General features: G+C 32.3%; 4 protein-coding genes across 5 annotated transcripts; 1 reads left to right on the top strand and 3 right to left on the bottom strand.

Annotated features, from left to right (window-relative positions):
• The first annotated feature begins 9,261 nt into the window (after nucleotides 1–9,261).
• Nucleotides 9,262–10,197, top strand: LOC120155041. Its single transcript, XM_039166626.1, has one exon. It carries the CDS (start codon nucleotides 9,262–9,264, stop codon nucleotides 10,195–10,197), a length of 936 nt encoding a protein of 311 aa, XP_039022557.1.
• A 330-nt stretch (nucleotides 10,198–10,527) lies between these two features.
• On the bottom strand, nucleotides 10,528–12,392 carry LOC120155034 (manganese-dependent ADP-ribose/CDP-alcohol diphosphatase-like). Of its 2 annotated transcripts, none has more exons than XM_039166620.1 (2): nucleotides 12,368–12,392; nucleotides 10,528–11,644 (listed from the first exon to the last, which is right to left on the bottom strand). In XM_039166620.1, exon 2 carries the CDS (start codon nucleotides 11,626–11,628, stop codon nucleotides 10,645–10,647), a length of 984 nt encoding a protein of 327 aa, XP_039022551.1. In that variant the 5' UTR covers nucleotides 11,629–11,644; nucleotides 12,368–12,392; the 3' UTR covers nucleotides 10,528–10,644. The 2 variants fall into 2 exon arrangements, with proteins under 2 accessions (XP_039022551.1, XP_039022550.1); XM_039166619.1 differs by lacking the exon at nucleotides 12,368–12,392 and adding an exon at nucleotides 11,863–11,881.
• A 1,321-nt stretch (nucleotides 12,393–13,713) lies between these two features.
• LOC120155035 (manganese-dependent ADP-ribose/CDP-alcohol diphosphatase-like) lies at nucleotides 13,714–16,630 on the bottom strand. Its single transcript, XM_039166621.1, has 2 exons — nucleotides 16,551–16,630; nucleotides 13,714–14,784 (listed from the first exon to the last, which is right to left on the bottom strand). The coding sequence occupies exon 2, from the start codon at nucleotides 14,762–14,764 to the stop codon at nucleotides 13,793–13,795; it is 972 nt and encodes a 323-aa protein (XP_039022552.1). The 5' UTR covers nucleotides 14,765–14,784; nucleotides 16,551–16,630; the 3' UTR covers nucleotides 13,714–13,792.
• Nucleotides 16,631–17,097: 467 nt separating this feature from the next.
• On the bottom strand, nucleotides 17,098–18,087 carry LOC120155036 (cytochrome P450 71A1-like). Its single transcript, XM_039166622.1, has 2 exons — nucleotides 17,803–18,087; nucleotides 17,098–17,735 (listed from the first exon to the last, which is right to left on the bottom strand). Exons 1-2 carry the CDS (start codon nucleotides 18,055–18,057, stop codon nucleotides 17,544–17,546), a joined length of 447 nt encoding a protein of 148 aa, XP_039022553.1. The 5' UTR covers nucleotides 18,058–18,087; the 3' UTR covers nucleotides 17,098–17,543.
• Between the last annotated feature and the right edge of the window lie 1,231 nt (nucleotides 18,088–19,318).

Genomic DNA, 19,318 nt, shown 5'->3' with positions numbered 1-19,318 from the left:
GGGGCCATACATTATGAATGTATATAAATGTATGTATAGTTTTATTCTTCAATGCTTTATCAAGCAATGAGACATTGAAGATTGAGCTTAGTGCATTCAATGATTATCTATTCGATCCCAAAAAACAAAAAAACAATATTATCTTTGCATCTCTATCTTTGTCGTGGTACATTTCATTTTTGGTTGCAGGATCATTTTGTTTCTATAATAAACTTAAATATAGCGTATGCCCTGCAAAGTGGCGTACATGGTCGGAACAACGTCATAGACCGATTCTTCTTTTAAATGTTTAAATTTATATAATTTATACTAATATTTTATATATCTTCATGAATGGATTTTAAATTCTATGTATTTTAAATTGTTTTGCATTTTCGATTGTTAATATATTTTTGTCACTAAAATTTTATAAGTTTGTTTATCTCTAAAATTTTATAAATTTGCTCTTAACATAAAATCTTGTGTCCGTCTCAGTATGTCTTAGCCCTCATGTACATAAGTTCACCGTCGCTCACCTAATATTATGTTGTGGTTCCATTCTGGTCACCTGCCATTAAAAAATTAACAGTGACACTGATGTAGCATTTTTTTATTTTTAATACTTATGTGACATTATTTTATGGTGACACGTTAACGTCACTGTTAATTTTTTAGTGACATGTGATAAAAAAACCAAAACATAATATTATATATAATTTTGAAAAAATAACAATAATTGAGTGACTAAAACAGAAACAAAGTAATAGGTGAGTGACAAGTAATTTACCTTTATTTTAATTTAAATAGACTATTTATTATTATTAATTAAGATTTGAATAATCCAAATTCAGAAATAAAGAAAAAAACTTTATCAAAAGTCCCCACGATAGAGAAATCTTTTGCCGGAGATGAGGTGGGACTTTCCTGATTTAAATTAAAGCTTCTAGTTTCAATTGATTTTCCTTTACCCCTATTAGTTTGATCATGGAGGAATCTGAATTTTGTGTTTTTGGAGTTCAAAGTATTTTTCTAGTAAAAAATAATAAAAAAACATATACTTTTTTAAAATTAAAAGTATTTTTCAATTTGAGTTGAAAAATTGATTTTCTAAAGTTAAAATTTTATGCTTTTAATTTTTCTAAAAATATCGTTGAAGAAAAATATTCATTTATCTCCATTTACGTCATTATATTTTTAGAAACATCTAAACTAGACATTTATCTATTTAAAAGTTCCTTTTAACAACAATAAAAAACATTTAAATTTTAAACTTAATAATTTAAATTGAACTTTCATTAAAATTAGTGAAAAAGAAAAATATGAGCACAGTGATCTAGCGGTAGAATATTATTCTCCATATAAGTCCGTTAAGGGTATAATAATCACACAAGTCGAGGTGTGACCATGTGTTTTTCTTTAGTTGACCATCTTCCAATATTTCTTTGGGTAAAGTAAAGAAATAGTCCCCTCACTATAGGATATTTTTTTTAGTTTCTTAACTATTACAATATACAAAATGGTTCCTCAATTATAGGGAGTTGTTTTGTTGAATCCCTCGACTATTAAAAGTTACAAAATGGTCATCTAACTATTCATTATGTTCCAAACTCGTTCTTTTCTATTAGAAGATTAATGATAGTCCGAGTTTGACGTTAGCCTACTAACCGAGACATGATAAAATCTGATCTCATAATCTCAAACGACTATCATATCTTAGTCAACATGTTAACGTTCAGCTCAGACGGTCATTAATTTTTTAACAAAAATGAGAGTTTGGAACATAATAATAGTTGGGTGATCATTTTGTAACTTGTAATAGTCGAAGGTCTCGACAAAGCAATATCTTATAGTCGGGGACTATTTGTGTACTTTATCCTATTTTTTTAATAGTCTATGGTAATTATTAGGTAATATATGTTCAGAATATTTCTTAATAATTGATAGCACACATATACCTACAAATATAACTACTTGAACTCAAAATCTCTAAAAAGAATAATACTCTCTTTAATCACTGAAACCACTTGATAAATTAATATTTTAATCATTCTTTAAAAGATTCAAATGTCTCTTATTGCATTTCGGCTCTGCACTTTAAGTTATTAGCACATTTTTCTTCCCTTTACTGAATTGTTTTCCACCATTATTACACACTCCATTCAAATACATAAATGTATATGTATGTTATACCATGTTATGCATGTAAGTAAATGTAAAGATGGTCGGATGATTGTCTTAGATGTCTCATGTTTTCATTATTTCAAGTTAGAAGGGTTGGTTGGTCAGTCCAATTTATTAGTTTATGGTTTGATGTACTTTGAGCAACTTAAAACCATTTTGATGAAGAAAATAAGTGATTGACTGATCTTTTAAGCCACACAACATTTCACCAAGTAGTCTCGTATGCAATAAAAAAAAACAGGAACTTTCCATCATTTTCTAGAGAAAATTCTCAAAAGAAAACAAAATGTAGACGACGTGTCCATGTTTTTTTGGGGAAAGCACGACAATAATGTCCCGGCATCATGTCGTCCAAACAAAAGTCAAATGAATGGTGGGAGACGCTCATCAAAACTATATACTTAATGAATTATTCGCTTATTTCACAACAAATTACACTTTGGGATATAATAAGAAAATAAACCACCATCGTCAATCGGTCTAATCCGAATCATTTGTTTGTAATTCTTCTTTTCCTCATCAAATAAGCTCTCTTCATCGAGTCCACTCAGTCATTATTCGGTATTCAACAAAAAAAGGTTTGAATGGAGTGACATCCATTGTTTTGTCATAATGTTTCCTTTCTTTTTTAGGACATTGTCATTACATTATGATAGTAAGTTTTGAACAATAAACTTTGTCTAAACGTTAGATTAAATGTACTTACCCCTTTCCTGGACATGACTGTAACCAATTGTACGAATCTCAATATCTATATTTAAACTTTGTTGTTATAAAATATAGGGTAAATTATCTATTTAGTCACCTAACTATTACTTAGTTTCTGTTTTTGTCAATCAATTATTTTTTTAAAATCGTACCTAACTTTAATTTTTTTTTTACTCTGGTACCCGACCGTTAAAAAATTTAATATTAATGCTTGACGTGATAATTTTTAGTTATTTTTCAAAATTGATATGTTAATACATTATGATGATCATCATTGTTAATATTTAACACCTTGGATCAAAATAAAACCATAATGTAATGTTAAGTATGATTTAGAATACTTACATTTAAAATCATAGTAAAAATTAGGTTGGAGAAGTTGGTTATATATGGGGAAGATTAAAGCACTCCTGTGGAGCTCAAAATTTATACCTTATTAAACCATATGTTTTCTCGTTTTTTCTTTTTAAAGTTGCAATCTTGAACGTAAAACCAAAATAAGATCTTTAGAACGAAAATAAATCTCGTGGATGTCGTTATTTATTATGAATAATTTAAAAGGTCACAATCAAATAAGTTTAGATATTTTTCATTCATTACTATAAGAAAACAATGTTCTCGCAACTTTTTATTGAGTGAGAGATTCTATTTTAATCATCTATCTTTTAATTTTGTCAATCTAACATAGGAACCGATACGCTAGTTAACGAAATCAATATAATTGCACATTTGATTTTCATTATTTATAAATTCTATTATTTTGACATAAATTTTAATTTAATTCAATAAGACAATGAAAAACGAATCAAACAATCTAGAACGCCAGGCTCAGCCCAACTTATTTTACGCCCATGACCAAACTACAGGTCACGAGCTAACTGCATCATTATTTTTTTAAAACTATTTTAATATATATATATATATATATATATTTTATATAAAATATTTACCTTCATACACATATAACAAATGTAATAAAATCTAATTAGAAAAAGAAAATTTGAATCCAACTTTATCTGATTTGTCTCAAACGGTTAACTATGTTAAAAAAACTAAGGGTAAATTATATATTTAATCACTACTATTCACAAATATCCGTTTTGATCACCTAACTATTGTTTTTTTTTTTCAAAATCAGCAATAAATTAAGCTTTTTTTTCTTTCAAAATCATCACTGAAGTGTCTTCTTCACCGGTTTCGTCCTCATCTACACCGGTTCTTGCTCGATTCAATGCTGATTATGGAGTTGCAGAGCTTCGATCTTCTTCATGGTTGGCCTAAGTTGATTTACGACAGTAAGACCAGTTTGAATTGAATATGAAAAGTTTGCATGCGGTGGAGTTGTTTTCCTATCCAGACCTTCCCGATCCGTAATGACAGAGCCCTGAGATGTTGTGCAAAAATCAATATTATGTTCCCAGGTTCTTTTGTAAAGTAACTTTTCGTTTTTCTGAAGTATTCATGCCTAAACTTGAGTCTGAGAAACATAGCTATAGTGACTATGAAACTTGATTTCAGTCCAATGAGAAAGAGTTGTAGCTTAAAACCAAGTGTGTTCTTGAGGAAACCTGTGATTAACTCACGATTAGTATGCATTTTAATCCCATTCCAGCTTGAATAGGAGACCATGACAGTTGAAACACCTTTTGTGATTGAAGTACAGTAAGCTAGCATATGAATGCCGAGCAAACCCTGGCAGTCTATCACCGTGTTGCTCTCATTGAAGTATAGTAATGCTGGGTTTTGTTCCCTAATCACAACTCCTTGTGCATAGTATGCGATTCCAGAACACACCACTCCCTGATTAATTAACCACAAGAGTTTTATAAATTTATCATTGTTACTATAAATTCAAAGCTTATTGTTTTAGCTTTTGTTTTGGTACTTACGGAATATACAGCAGCTAGCAAGCTTGAATCAAATCAAATTTTCTTGGCATTCACATCTCTGTTTATTGCAAACGACATTGCTGCACCTCCAATGGTCCCAATAAAGCATATCAAAGCTGTAAGAGAGAGCTCTGCTGGGTATAACTTCAATGACTGAAACCAATAATCATTAAAAACCCAAGTCAGCAATATTATAGGGTTATTAAAGAAATGAAATGTAAATTATTGACCTGCGAAATGTAGAAAACCGTGCAATCTAATATCTTAAAAATATAAAAAATAAAGTCTTAACTATTTATTTCTATAAATGGGACTATCCACAACTATTTCAACAAAATAAATAAGTTTTTAAGCAATCAGATATAATAATAAGTGATCAAAATGGAACTAAAATTTAAATTCAATGATGATTTTAAAAAATAATAGTTGAATAATCAAAACAAAATCGTAAGAATAGTTGAATGATTCAATATGTAATTTATCCTTAGGCCTGTTTGGTTCACGGCATAAAGGATTATCAGGGGATGGAATCCTCATTCCCCCGTTTGGTTGGTCGGTAATCTTATTTCCGGTAATATTTTATTACCAACAGTGAATTTTTTGGGGTATATTACCGGGAATGTGATTACCCCATTCCTATAGGTATTGTTGGATTACCGGCGTTTTGGACTAAAATACTCTTAAATTTTTTTCTTTCAAAATTATCATTCTTCTGTCGTTGAATAATAAAAATTCTACAAAGGTTAAATTACAAATTTATCCTTAAACTATTTTAAATTTATAAAAAGTCCATAATTAGAATTTTATATGATGTTCAGGGGTTAAAATAAAATTTTACCCTTTCATAAACCTATTTATCTTTTAAATTTTGTAAAAAAAATTATATAAATTTTGTAAAAAAAATTATATAAATTTTGTAAAAAAATTATATAAATTTTATGAATTTAATTTTTTTAAATAAAATATATAAATTAATTATAGTAATATTATAGTATAATTCAACTTGTTAAAAAAAACAAATATACAATAAGGACAATTTGATAAAATATATATTTCAATAATGTTTTATTTCTTTAACCAAATACGGTAATCTTACATTTCTGCTAAACCAACCAAACGCAAAATACAACATTCCCAGTAATCTTATTGCCTGATAATCTTTTATTCCCACTGATAATCTTACATTCCGTGAACCAAACGCACCCTTGATTTTTTTAATGAAATTAACGTTAAACTTTGAGAGACAAAACATCTTAAAAAATACTTTAATAAACAACTTGATATAAATTACATATTTGAGGGGGAAATGGTGCATTTCATAGCTTTTGTTTTCAATTCACTGACAAGTTCCAATTCTCAATCGGCTTGTGCATGGGAAAAAGTAAAGGTTTGGTTCAAGTTTAAGGACTCGTTTTCAGCAAAATAAAGTTGATATCATGGACATCAGTCCAGTGGGTGCTGACCAAGTTTTAAATAATTAATGATAGTCACGTAGAACTTTATGTTATTGAGTAAATTTATAAAATTTTACGAGAGAATCTATAAAATTTTAAGAAATAAAAATAAATTATCGATAAAAAAATATAAAAAAAATACATTTAAATTATGCGAGAATTTAAAAATTTCAAAGAGACAATCATCTGTCAATCCCTCTATCCATCTATGATGATAGCAAGGATTAAATTGATTCAATGTGAGATGACTTCAATTGATGAAGAAGGTGACAACAACAAGGCGCACATACATAAGAAGTTCGATAAGCCAATGGATGAGGAGGCTCACAGGCTTAGAAATATGTATATAGAGAAGGTAATTTTGTTAAAACCCCCTAAAAATCCTATTAGAGAGAAAAGAGTACCCGAATATTATTAACCAAAGCATTCCACAGTTACATCGATGACGGAATACAACCAAAACACATTACATAAAATATAGGCTAAACCCCCATTCTCTGCTCAAGCCATAACCAATCACTTCGAGTTAAAGATGCTGAAAGCACGAGGGTTGCAGGTGAACTCGAGAACTGAAGTAACCGAGAATGGCCACTTGCTTTTGGCCCAAAAATAAATTCGCAATAATCTTAGCCATTTGGACCAGACGAGCCTAGATAGATCATAGTGGAGAAAAAAGGTGCAAGATTGACTCTTCCTCCTTACAGCACAATACGCATTTCATATTCTTTAAAGTACGAGGTTAAACGTTTTCAGTTAATATTTTCACTCTCTCTTAAGTTTCACAACACCAATTAGAAGAAAAATTCTTCTTCCCTTCCTCTAGATAGGAATTATTAAAAAAATAAATTAACTTTGTATCTCAACTCACAACGTATATGTGCTAATATATTAAATTTTATAAGATTGACAATTAAATCACGGAATTGTAAAAAAAAAAAATATATCAAATGTTTAGTTTATATATTTTTATAATATTTTATTTTTGTAAGGAAAATGTTTAAATACCTTTTTATTATTATTTTTAAATGATAATAAATGTTATTAATATGGGCCTAATGTAAGGGATTTTACTCAAATATCATCTTTAAAAATATTAATTCATGAATTAACCCTAATTGTAGATTAATTTTTGAATTGATAATTTTTTTGATAAGTGTATCAAGTCTAATGCATTTTTCGGAAGATATTTTTAATAGGAAGTGTCTTATGTTGATGTGGTAGAAGTTGATCAAAGTTTTTAAAGGTTGGATCAAAATGAAATAAAGAAAGAAAAAGAGTACAAAAAATTTGTCTAGAAAGAATAAGAATGTGCGGTGCGTGTCGAAGACACATATTTGCATAAAAACGAGCATGAGCATGAGCCAGGCATCACAACAGTGACACACATGTATAAGAATTGTTTTCAATTACTTAGTGTATCTTTAAAAGAATATATTTAAACACTTGAAAAACCTCATATATATATATATATATTATGCGAGATTTCAGGAATTCATGGTCGAACATGTTATTTTGAGCTCATTGTACTCTATCACTTTTATTGATTATGATTTCTCAAAACCTCTTTCAAACTCATAAAATTAATCTTTTTTAGGGTTTGGGATATTTGTTCAAAAATTTGAATAGTGAAGTATATTTTCAATAAAACGAATAATATACCTCGAAACTAGCCTCAATGGATGATTGTCAGGAGAGATCAAAGCATTAGAATATTGTATCTTTAGATAATTTTTTTATCGATTTTGAGTAGGTTTTGTAGAAAATCCATCTAAGGAAAAGAAATATGAGTGGAATATAAATATTTTGGTACTGATCTTGTTGCGAATGAAATCAATGACAAATTATAATTGATTGACAACGACAGATGAAGGAGATGACGGTTTTATGCATAGACCAAAATGATATGCAAATTGAATTAGTGCCTAAGTTTGAAATTTTTAAAGTTCAGTGATAAAATCAATACACAAATTAAAATTCACAAGAAGAAACAATCACATCATCACATTGTTAACCATTTAACGATTCAATGCTCTAATTAAACTTGAAATTAAAGTTCAATACTAAAATTGAAGCTAAAAACGATATAAAATATAAAGCTCAATGATATTCTTTAGCAATTTATCCAAAATTATATGCCAACTTTTGTATGAGTTTTATTTTATAAATTTTTTCATTTGAAACATTTTGTAAAATATATTCATTTAATATTTTTGAACTAATTGTATTTTGAAAGTATATAAAAATTATTAAAGTATATTTTAATTTATAAAAAAATTATATATTTGATAAATATCATTTTTGAAAATAAGGAAAATATTATATATAAAATAAGCTATAAATTCTTTTAATCAAATTATAAAAATAATATTTGAGTTATTAATTTTTTGTTCTCCACAAAATTGATATTTTATCAAATAACGCGATAGTTTATCAATATTTTTACTTTCTACAAAATAAACTATTTTAGTATTGATATACTAAATAAGTTTTTAAACGCATATTATATTAATTAATTAAAATATAAAAAATTAAAATCAATTATTAAAATATTAAAATATATGTTGATGGAATCTTATTTTGATAAATTGATAGAGTTAAACCGTCCCGAAGGAGAAGAAACCACATAGGATCCAATAAAGTTGTCCAGAAAAAAAAATGAGGAAGAAAGAATAAAGTAGTAGTAAATAGAAAACAATGGGAACAAAACAAATCATAAAAATAAACATCCAGGAGGGAGAAGTTGATCAATGGAAAATATATATATATATATACATCCAAAAAATGGGTTTGTTCTTCACTCACTGCCATCTATCTGCCAGTTTGTAATTTAATATTTTATTTTCCATTAATGCCGCCAAGAAAAACTCTGGCAGCTTCTGAATGACATTCATACATCTTGTGACTAAGATCTGTATCCTCACACACTTATGTTCTTTCTCCAACTCATTCTTATTCCCACGTCTTCTTCACCACTTTTTCTTGCTCTATTTCGGGTTCCAAGTTCAAGCTTCATTGATTCAGCTTGGATCGAATTCACTGAAAAAAAAAACATGCAAGACACCATTGGGATTCCTGCTTGTTTTTCATCGGGTGAAAAGCCGAGTGATGATCCGACAGCCGTCACTAGGTCCGGCGAGAGCGTTTTCATATCTGTTTTCCGAACGAAGATTGCCGACCAGTGTCGTTTGGTCATTGTCACTTGGTGCAAGAATGAGTTACTCCATGGTCTTTCGGTATCAGTGGAAGGTCCCCAGGGAGAGAACCAGTATGGGTGTAAATTTGAGCTTAAACCATGGTGGTTTTGGAGAAAACAAGGTTCCAAACGATTTGTGATCGACGGTAATAAACCTGTTGACGTGTTTTGGCACCTCAAGGCTGTTAAATTCAATGGTCAAACCGAACCCATTTCCGACTACTATGTTGCAGTTGTTTGTAATGAAGAAGTTGTTTTACTTGTTGGAGATCTAAAGAAGGAAGCTTATAGGAAAACTGGTTGCAGGCCTGCACTTATTGATCCCATTTTGGTTTCAAGAAAAGAGCATATATTTGGAAGAAAGAGATTCTCAACAAGAGCTAAATTTCATGAAAAAGGTGGGTTTCATGAGATTTCAATCGAGTGTAAGAACAGAAATGTGGATTCATTGGATGGGGTTATTGTTGTTGAGCCTGAAATGGAGATGAGAATTGATGGGAATTTGGCCCTTCATGTCCAGCATCTTCAATGGAAATTCAGAGGGAATGAATCCATCAATGTCAACAAAAGAAGATTACAAGTTTACTGGGATGTACATGATTGGCTTTTCAGTCCTGGTTTAAGGCATGCCTTGTTTATATTCAAGCCTGTTCTGTCGTCATCGTCGTCATCCTCGCCATTATCGTCATTGTCATTATCGTCACAAACAGGGAGCAGTGGTTCATTAGAAGGGCTTAACAATGGTGGCACACCAGAGTTTTGTTTGTTTCTTTATGCCTGGAAGATTGAATGACATCACCCATTAATACCATAAGATTCAATCTTTCATGTTATGGGACACCATGGAGTGGTGAATGGATGTATCATGTATGACTCCATTATTGAGCAGAGAAAAATGAAATCACAGCTGGGATTGAAGCAAGTGGCTCAGAATTGGACAAAGCACATTGTTTTAAGAAATTATTTCTTTTACTTTTTTCTTGATCTGGTCTAGATAAGTGAGCAAGCTCATATATGTATGTATGATAAATTCATAATAAAATCATTAAACCGTAAGGCTTATCTGTTATGCACTGCACATGGATATATACTTCTTTATTAACTTACTTTGACTTCCCCTAAATGACTTGAAAACTTCCACTTTGTTCTTATTATTATCAGTGGAATAACTTTAGTTGGTGCAATTTACAGCAACATACACTCCATACATCTTTGATGAAAGAATCTAACTGATCTTTAATCAAGAAATTGTTAAAGAATCGAAACTAAAATCGGTGTTTTCCAATCGATCTGTGCCAACAAGCGATAACATGTCGTCATAAACATTGATATACCCGAAAGCATCAGTACCAGGAGGACACTCTAAAGCAGCATCAATCACCCTGTGATGAACTCCATGAGAATCAATTGAATATCTTCCTTTATGACTGTGTCCGGCGAGGCAAACCTTCACGCAATCATACCGGTGAATCACATCCATTACTTGGTCGTAGTTCCATAAAAGCGACGTTTTGCCTGTTGCACCTGGATCTAATGGCAGATGAGAACATACGATCACTTTTTGTTTCATATTTGTTGCATCTTGAAGTACAGTATCGAGCCATTCCATTTGCTCAATTCCAACTGCTCCATTGAACATAACAAACCTTCTATCAACGTCCTTCAGTCCCTCCGGGCTGTTTTTGTTTGAATTCGGGTTTTTTTCACTCAGTATTTTCAAGGCCTCCAATGTATTCGGGTGGTCACAAGGCCATCCGATTGCACTGATATCATATCCATCCAATACAACGAATCTGTATCCCGGTGTTGGCGAAAAATCATAGTATGCATGTGCGTGATGACTGCCATGATTCGAGATCTTCAATAGAGGAAGCAACTCATCCCGAGGGAGATTATAAAGACAATGATTGCCAATCATGTGATACACTGGACCACGAAATTTTTCGAACTCACAGACTACTTTCTTCACAGCTTCTAGAGATTGATCCTTGGGGCACTTCCCATCAACAATATCTCCGAAATTAATCACAAAGTTAAGTTTCTTGTGGTTGTTCCAGCTCTTGACTGCCCTTTCCAAAACAAGAATACTATGTCTATAATACCGAGGAACACCGACGAAAGAGTGACCGTCGGGGACATCAGCATACTGAACATCAGCAATAACACCAAAGGAAAATATAGGATGCCTGCCTTGCACATTTGCTAATCCATTTGCCAAGGCCATGCAGAAATCACTCCTTCTCATATCATATTAACAATTCAATCATTAATTTTGCAAGGTCAAATCGAGAAAGAAATTAGTAATGAAATGTATTCATTAAAAAATAAAAAACATAAATCGAAAGAAATGAATTACATGCATGATGGCCAATAGGTGAAGCAAAGGATGCCATACAATTAACTGCCATCAGCTCATTACTGAAAAGTTGAAGCAATGTAAATAGAAAACAAATTCATTAAACCTAAATTAAGCAGTTTCACACAATTTGAGCATCTGAGAAACAAAATCCTATTGCATATATTCATCTGAGAAACAATTTGAGTAGCACATTACAGCTGCTCGAACTCGGATCCTCTAAGAACAACATTCCCTTTTACCCTAGTCTGGGTGCATTAAGGGAAGATTCTTCGAATAAACAATTAAACACAAAGTACAATAATTCATCCAAATTTTGACTTTCCAGAAAGAAATCAACAACCTCATTGAGGTTACACCAAACCAAAAAAATCACAGATAACTAACAGGAAACCACATACAAGTTTAATACATTTCAACAACTAATAGATTCCTATTTCTCTCTGCTTCTTAATTTCTTATCCATGAAAATGTTGGTTTCATGACAGGAAATCACAGGTAATTAATCTATCTAATCTAAAAACATCCAAGCATACATAACGGAAAATTAATTCTCAAACAAAGAATATTATGGAAGGAAAGAGTGAAAGGGAACCTAAAGGAATACCCTGTTTTGACTGTGTGGATTTGAATGGAGCAACGAAGCCTCCAAGAGATGTTGGTCGTCGCAGAGATTTGTGACTGAAAATGGTCGAAGGAGAGAGAGACCGTTGGATATTATGCAAAGTAGTTGGGATCAATTTATGTGGTGAATTACACACGCACACATATAATATATATACATATAATCCTATTATATAAGGTAAAACTATTTTAGTTTTACATTAATGTCATTGCAAGATCATTAAATGAGTAGAAATGCATATATAATTTTATATAGATTTAATAGCGCTGCATGAGTGAATAAATATATATATATATGAGACAAAATCTAATTATATAATATAAAAAATTTTAGTTTGAAATATGTTTATGAAAGTTGATAAATGAAAATAAACAACTCATATTAATAATAGAAAGTAAGATGATATTCACTAAAAAATAATGAATTATTCTCAGTCATCTATTTTCAGTAATTCAATTATTTTAAATCTGTATGAAATTGAAAGTTTTATAATTGTATAAGTGGATATATATATATATATAATTTTTATAAGAATAGGTGGAGCAATTTTAGAAAAATAATCTAAAATATTATAAAAAGAATAAACTACATAAATAGTTATCAAAATTTTAGAATATTTTCATTCAGATTATCAAGTTTTTCAAACTTGTAATACAGTCAATAAATTTTTAATTTATTTTTATTACGATCAATAACGTAAATTGTCACTAATAAATGTTGGCGTGACACATTAAATTTGTCTTGCCAAAAAAAAACACTAAAGCCTCAAACTAAAACAATATTTATTAGTGTCGTTATAATACACTATGGTACAACGGAAAAATCAATCTAACGATCTCTTCTAGAGATCCAAGTACGATCAACGAATTAAGAAAGAAAGATGCAAAATATTACCTTATTTCTTCTAGAAAAGTTAATATGAAACTATAGAGATTTGTTGTAAATTCGACCACGTTCATACGATGTCGATTCCAAGCTGATACGATAGCATCTCAACCTCTACAGGTCACCCAACTCTAACTGTTAGAGAGTTTTAAAAACTTAATTCAACTCAAATTAAATTTTATCATATATATTATTTTAAACTGAATATTATATTTTAAAGAGTTTGATAATTACAATAATTATACATCTTTTAAATATAAAAATATATTACATTTATCTAATATTTCTTGATATCTTAAATAGACTATTCACTAATAAAATGTATGTCAAATAGACTATTCACCAGTATGATTTATCTAATTTTTCTTGATATCTTAAGTAGACTATTCAAAATAATAACTATAATATCTCGTACTAATTTATTCGAACATTGACATACATTTTTTTCGATCAAATTACAATAACATACACTCCATACATCTTTGATGAAATAATTTAACTGATCTTTTATCAAAAAATTGTTCAAGAATTGAAAATAAAATCGGTGTTTTCCAATCGGACTGTGCCAACAAGCGATAACATGCTGTCATAAACATCGATATACCCGAAAGCATCAGTACCAGGAGGACACTCTAAAGCAGCATCAAGCACCCTGTGATGAACTCCATGAGAATCAATTGAATATCCTCCTTCATGATTATGCCCGGCGAGACAAACCTTCACACAATCGTATCGGTGAATCACATCCATTACTTGGTCGTAGTTCCATAACAGCGTCGTTTTGCTTGTTGCACCTGGATCTAATGGCAGATGACAACATACAATAACTTTCTGTTTCATATTTGTTGCATCCTGAAGCACACTACTGAGCCATTCCATCTGCTCCTTTCCAACTGCTCCATTGAACATAACGAACCTTCTATCAAAGCCATCCAGTCCCTCCGGGCTGTTTTTATTTGAATTCGGGTTTTTTTCACTCAGGATTTTCAAGGCCTCCAATGTATCCGGATGGTCATGAGGCCATCCGATTGCACTGATATCATATCCATCCAATACAACAAATCTATATCCTGGTGTTGGCGAAAAGTCATAGTATGCATGGGCATGACCACCACCATGATTCGAGATCTTCAATAAAGGAAGTAACTTATCCCGTGGGAGATTGTAAAGACAATGATTTCCAATAATATGATACACTGGACCATGAAATTTTTCGAACTCACCGACTACTTTCTTCACAGCATCTAGAGATTGATCCTTGGGACACTTCCCATCAACAATATCTCCGAAATTAATCACAAAGTTAAGATTCTTGTGGTTATTCCAGCTCTTGACTGCCCTTTGTAAAACAATAATACTATGTCTATAATACCGAGGAACACCTTGGAACGAGTGACCGTCAGGGACATCAGCATACTGAACATCAGCAATAACACCAAAGGAAAATATAGGATGCCTGCTTTGCACATTTGCTAATCCGCTTGCCAAGTCCATGAAGGAATCACTTCTGACTCCTATCATATTACCATCTCAATGATCAATTTTGCAAGGTCAAATTGAGAGAAATCAGTAATGAAACATGCTCATTAAAAAGTGAAAAAATCGAAAGAAATTAATTATATGCATGATGGCTAACAGGTGAAGCAGAGAATCTCATACTTTTAACAGCCATCAGCACATTACTGAAAAGTTGAAACAATGTAAATACCAAACAAATGCGTTAAACCTAAACAAAGCATTAGACCTTTTGGGTTCCTTCGTGTTGTTGATCATTGCAGAAAGTCCAATAATCCGACCACAGAAAGGATTCAACTAAAAGATTATGGTCACAACCACAGAAGTCTTGGAGACTAATTAATCTGTTCGATAAAACTAGACTTTTGTGGGTGCATACATGTCAATATTAAGATTGCATATGAGAATGGGTTGAGAAATTTTCTAAACCATAAAGTTCTTATGAGTTTCTTACTATTGACATTGTATATTTTTGAGGTCTTGACGTGCACTTATGCACCCACAAAAGTCTAGTTTTATTGAATAGATTAAAATACTAGTAAATAACTTTCGAGGAGAGTATCATGTCATTTAATTAGACTAAACAAATTCAATGTAGTAAATATGAAAAATGGTGGAAAACATTTAGGAGTACGAATATAATAAAATGGAGAATGGAGGTTTCGTTGCTCCATTCAAATAAACCCATCGAAAACAGGGTATTCCTTGCATTCTCTTTCACTTTTTTCTTGCATAATATTCTCAAATTTAGGTGTGGTCATAAAATATTTGAAAAAAAAAACTTTACTGTAAAAATCCCCTAAAATATGGACTTTGCTAACCTCCATTCTCCATTTTTTATATTCGCACTACTAAATGTTTTCCAGCATTTTTCATCTTTACTCCATTGAGTTTTTTTAGTCTAATTAAACAACGTGATACTCTCCTCGAAAGTTATGTATTAGTATTTTAATCTATTCAATAAAACTAGACTTTTGTGGGTGCATAAGTGCGCATCAAGACCTAAAAAATAGACAATGTCAATAGTAAGAAACTCATAAGTACTTTATGGTTTAGAAAATTTCTCAACCCATTCTCATATGCAATCTTCTAGGATTCTGAGTTATATAAAACTGCAAACTACTTCGAAATACAATTCACCACGGTAGACACAAAGCATACAATCAATAGCATTTGATGAGTGTTTGTTCTTATTCTAATCTCCTAGACCACATGATGATGAACAAATCATCCTGAACTAAGGGTATGTTTCGTACCATTTATTTCAGTATCAATCCGGGTGGATGTTATGCGTTTGACATGAGAATGAACATATTCTAGTACTATCGTCTGAGAACATGTGTTGGATAGTTTAGGGAAAATAAAGAAACCTAGTAACATAGACTCCAACTAACTTCCCCTTAGAAGATTGTGATGCTCACAGTTGTATTTCTCAGCAAATTTGGCAAAAAAATAGAAACAAATACAAAATGTGTATTTTTATTAAGGGCAGATTCTTCGAGTGAAAAAACTAAAGACAAAGAACAATGATTCATTGAAACTTCGGGAAAGAAATCAACAACCCCATTGAGGTTACATCAAATAAAATAAATCCCAGATCAAACCCATGAGAGACAGATCGAGACAAGTTTGGTAAATTTCAACATTTAATAGATTCCTCTCACTCTGCTTCTTAACCATGAAAATATTACAAGCATACACGACGGAAAAATAATTCTCAAAGAATATTATGCAAGAAAAAAGTGAAAGAGAATGCAAGGAGTACCCAGTTTTCGATGGGTTTATTTGAATGGAGCAACGAAACCTCTGATAAATGTTTGTTGTTGCAGAGATCGTGAGTGAAAATGGACTGAGATGTGAGAGATGGCGTTGGATATGGAAGAAGGATTTGTTCGGGGTGGGTCCCGATATGTGGGAGAATAGTCCAGAAGGCCTTTAGCCCATTAAAATAATTAAATGTTTTTTTTAAATAGCATTTTTGATGTTCGAGAGCAGAGATTCCAGAACCTTTAAGTAAAAGTTTCAAAACCTCTGAGGCATAATGTTCACGGTTTCGAAGCCCTCTAAACTGGATAATTTTTGCATAATTTTATTATTTCACGTTCAATTCGATCATCGTTCTTTTAATTTATATTTTAAAAAAGATAATTAATTAATACACAAATAATTTTCAAAAGTAATATCCATAAATATGAAAAAATTTAAAAAATAAATGTATAACTTCGAAATTTATTTATTAAACTATCGAGCTTAGTGTAATAATTGTCTCCTCGACTGAAAATATAGACGTACCAAATTGACGCTTCAACTTAATAATTCAATTGTGTCTACTCCTCTAATTGGGTTTTGTAAATATGGGCAGAACACGAAGGGGTACTTTCTTGCAGACAGTGAGCCCATAGACTTCACCCATGTCCAAATTCTCGGCATTTTCACCATCAGACAATTCCCAATCGAACCAATACAAGAGATTAGCAACCAGATAAAGAATGAACGCCACCGCAAACGCCAATCCTGAACATCCCCTTCGGCCGAAACCAATTGGGAAATACTCAAAATCTTGACCTTTGAAATCAGCCGAACTTTTCTCGAATCTTTCTGGGATGGACTCTTCTGGTTTATCCCACAATTCGGGGTCTCTTTGAATCGCCCACACATTAAAGAAAACTGTAATATTTGGAGGTATTTCGTAATCTCCGAGGTTAACCAATGATGTTGTTTGTCGAGGGACAAGGAGTGGAATTGCTGGATGAAGCCTTTAAGCTTCTTTGATTACACATCTTAAGTAATCCATTTGATTTATATCCTTCATATCTATCTTTGATTTATTTCCAACCACATCTCTTATCTCCTTTTGAAGCTTTTCCATGCCGTTTGGGTTCTTAATTAGTTCAGCCATTACCCACTCGAGCGTTGTTGAAGTTGTATCAGTTCCACCAACCAACATGTCCTGAAATTTTCAAAATCAGACAAAGACATATCTAAAGAACAAGGACATGTTAACCTTGTAAAAATACCAGCATGATTGCTTTGATGTTGTCTGGGGTGAGGTCCATATCAAGCAAGCCGTCTTCTTGGAGTTTGAGGATGATCGATAAAAGATCCTTTTCGCCATTGTTTTTCAAAGATCCATGTTCTTCAATGATCTGATAAAAAAATGTATCCATTTCTTTATTAACTTGTTTCAGACTTGATGTAAATCCTCGAAGAACGTCAATGCACTTCAAGTAAGGAAACATGTCGCCGACACAACAATCCGTTATGAGAATCATTAGCCTTCTCGCCAACAACCCAAACTTGTTTTTCCCTTCGTCATCGTCTTCGAATTTCTGACTAAGCGCGCTTCTCGAAACTAGGTTATTCGAAACAACCATCAGCAACTCCGATAGGTTAACGGGCTCTCCATCAAAAGAATCTCGACAGTTTATCAATGGTGACTTCAACTTCTTCTTCTCTTAAGAACTAAAACGAGTTAACTCTTCGAAGACTCAACAGCTCCGTGACACAGATCTTCCTAGCTTGTCTCCAATACTTACCGTACGGCGCGAACCGACATCCTTGCAACCGTAAAGCAGGATGTTTGCAGCAGTGGTTCTTGGTCTGCCCGAGAAAGCAACGTCATGGTTTTTGACGATTTCTTTATCCATGTCGGCTGATGAAACCCCCAGCGTTGGATTATGGCCCAATTGAAGTAGCAAGAGTGAGCCATATCTCCTGGCGAGGTCTCGGAGGAAACGGTGGGGAAGCTTGCCGAGTTGATGGATGTTGCCGATGATTGGGAGCTTTGAGGGTGATGGCGGTAAATTAAGTTTATTCCGGCCATTTGGTTGTAATTTAAGCCAAATTATAAGGGGAAAAAGGAGAAGAAAGTGTTGACGAAAACGGGTAAAGAAAACGAAAGAACACGAGAATTTTACGAGGTTCGGCAATGTGCTTACGTCCTCGGTGCCTAGGCGGCGCTAGAAGTTTTATTCAATTATATTTTAGGTCTAGGTTACATCTCTATTTATAATAGAAAACCCTGGTACATAATTACAAAATCAACCCTGTACCGTACCGCGGGGGCTGCGCCCCCGCACCCCCAACCCACATAATTCGTAACCCCACAACGAGACTTTTTATGAGCCATACATAACAAATCTCCACCTTGGCGAATATCCTGCCCCTTGGAAACTTCAATGTGGGTTGGGTTACCTTGCTTCTTTAACAACTCGAAACATTCAACAAGTCCAAGCAATGCTTGAACTTGTCTGTCGTAACTGGCTTGGTGAACATATCAGCGGCATTCTCATCAGTATGTACCTTCTGAAACAAAACCTCTCCAGATGCAACCAACTCTCTGATCTTGTGGAACCTTACATCAATATGTTTAGTTCTAGCACGATACACCTGATTCTTAGCCAAGTGAATAGCACTTTGATTATCACAAAGCAACTGAACTCCACCTTGTTGAACACCCAACTCCTTCACTAAACCAGTAAGCCATAAAGCTTCTTTTGCAGCTTCAGCCGCTGCCATGTATTCAACTTCAGT

The sequence above is a fragment of the Hibiscus syriacus genome, unplaced genomic scaffold, assembly GCF_006381635.1.
Source record: "Hibiscus syriacus cultivar Baekdansim isolate YM2019G1 unplaced genomic scaffold, ASM638163v2 tig00111160_pilon, whole genome shotgun sequence".
Lineage (NCBI taxonomy): Eukaryota > Viridiplantae > Streptophyta > Magnoliopsida > Malvales > Malvaceae > Hibiscus > Hibiscus syriacus.
This window is presented reverse-complemented; position numbering and strand designations above follow the sequence as displayed.

Coding starts and splice junctions, on each gene's coding strand:
- LOC120155041 (XM_039166626.1), top strand. CDS start 9,262: ATGCAAGACACCATTGGGATTCCTGCTTGTTTTTCATCGGGTGAAAAG.
- LOC120155034 (XM_039166620.1), bottom strand. CDS start 11,628: ATGGCCTTGGCAAATGGATTAGCAAATGTGCAAGGCAGGCATCCTATA.
- LOC120155035 (XM_039166621.1), bottom strand. CDS start 14,764: ATGGACTTGGCAAGCGGATTAGCAAATGTGCAAAGCAGGCATCCTATA.
- LOC120155036 (XM_039166622.1), bottom strand. CDS start 18,057: ATGATTCTCATAACGGATTGTTGTGTCGGCGACATGTTTCCTTACTTG. Junction 17,736..17,802: donor ACATCAAAGCAATCATGCTG/GTATTTTTACAA, acceptor TGAAAATTTCAG/GACATGTTGGTTGGTGGAAC.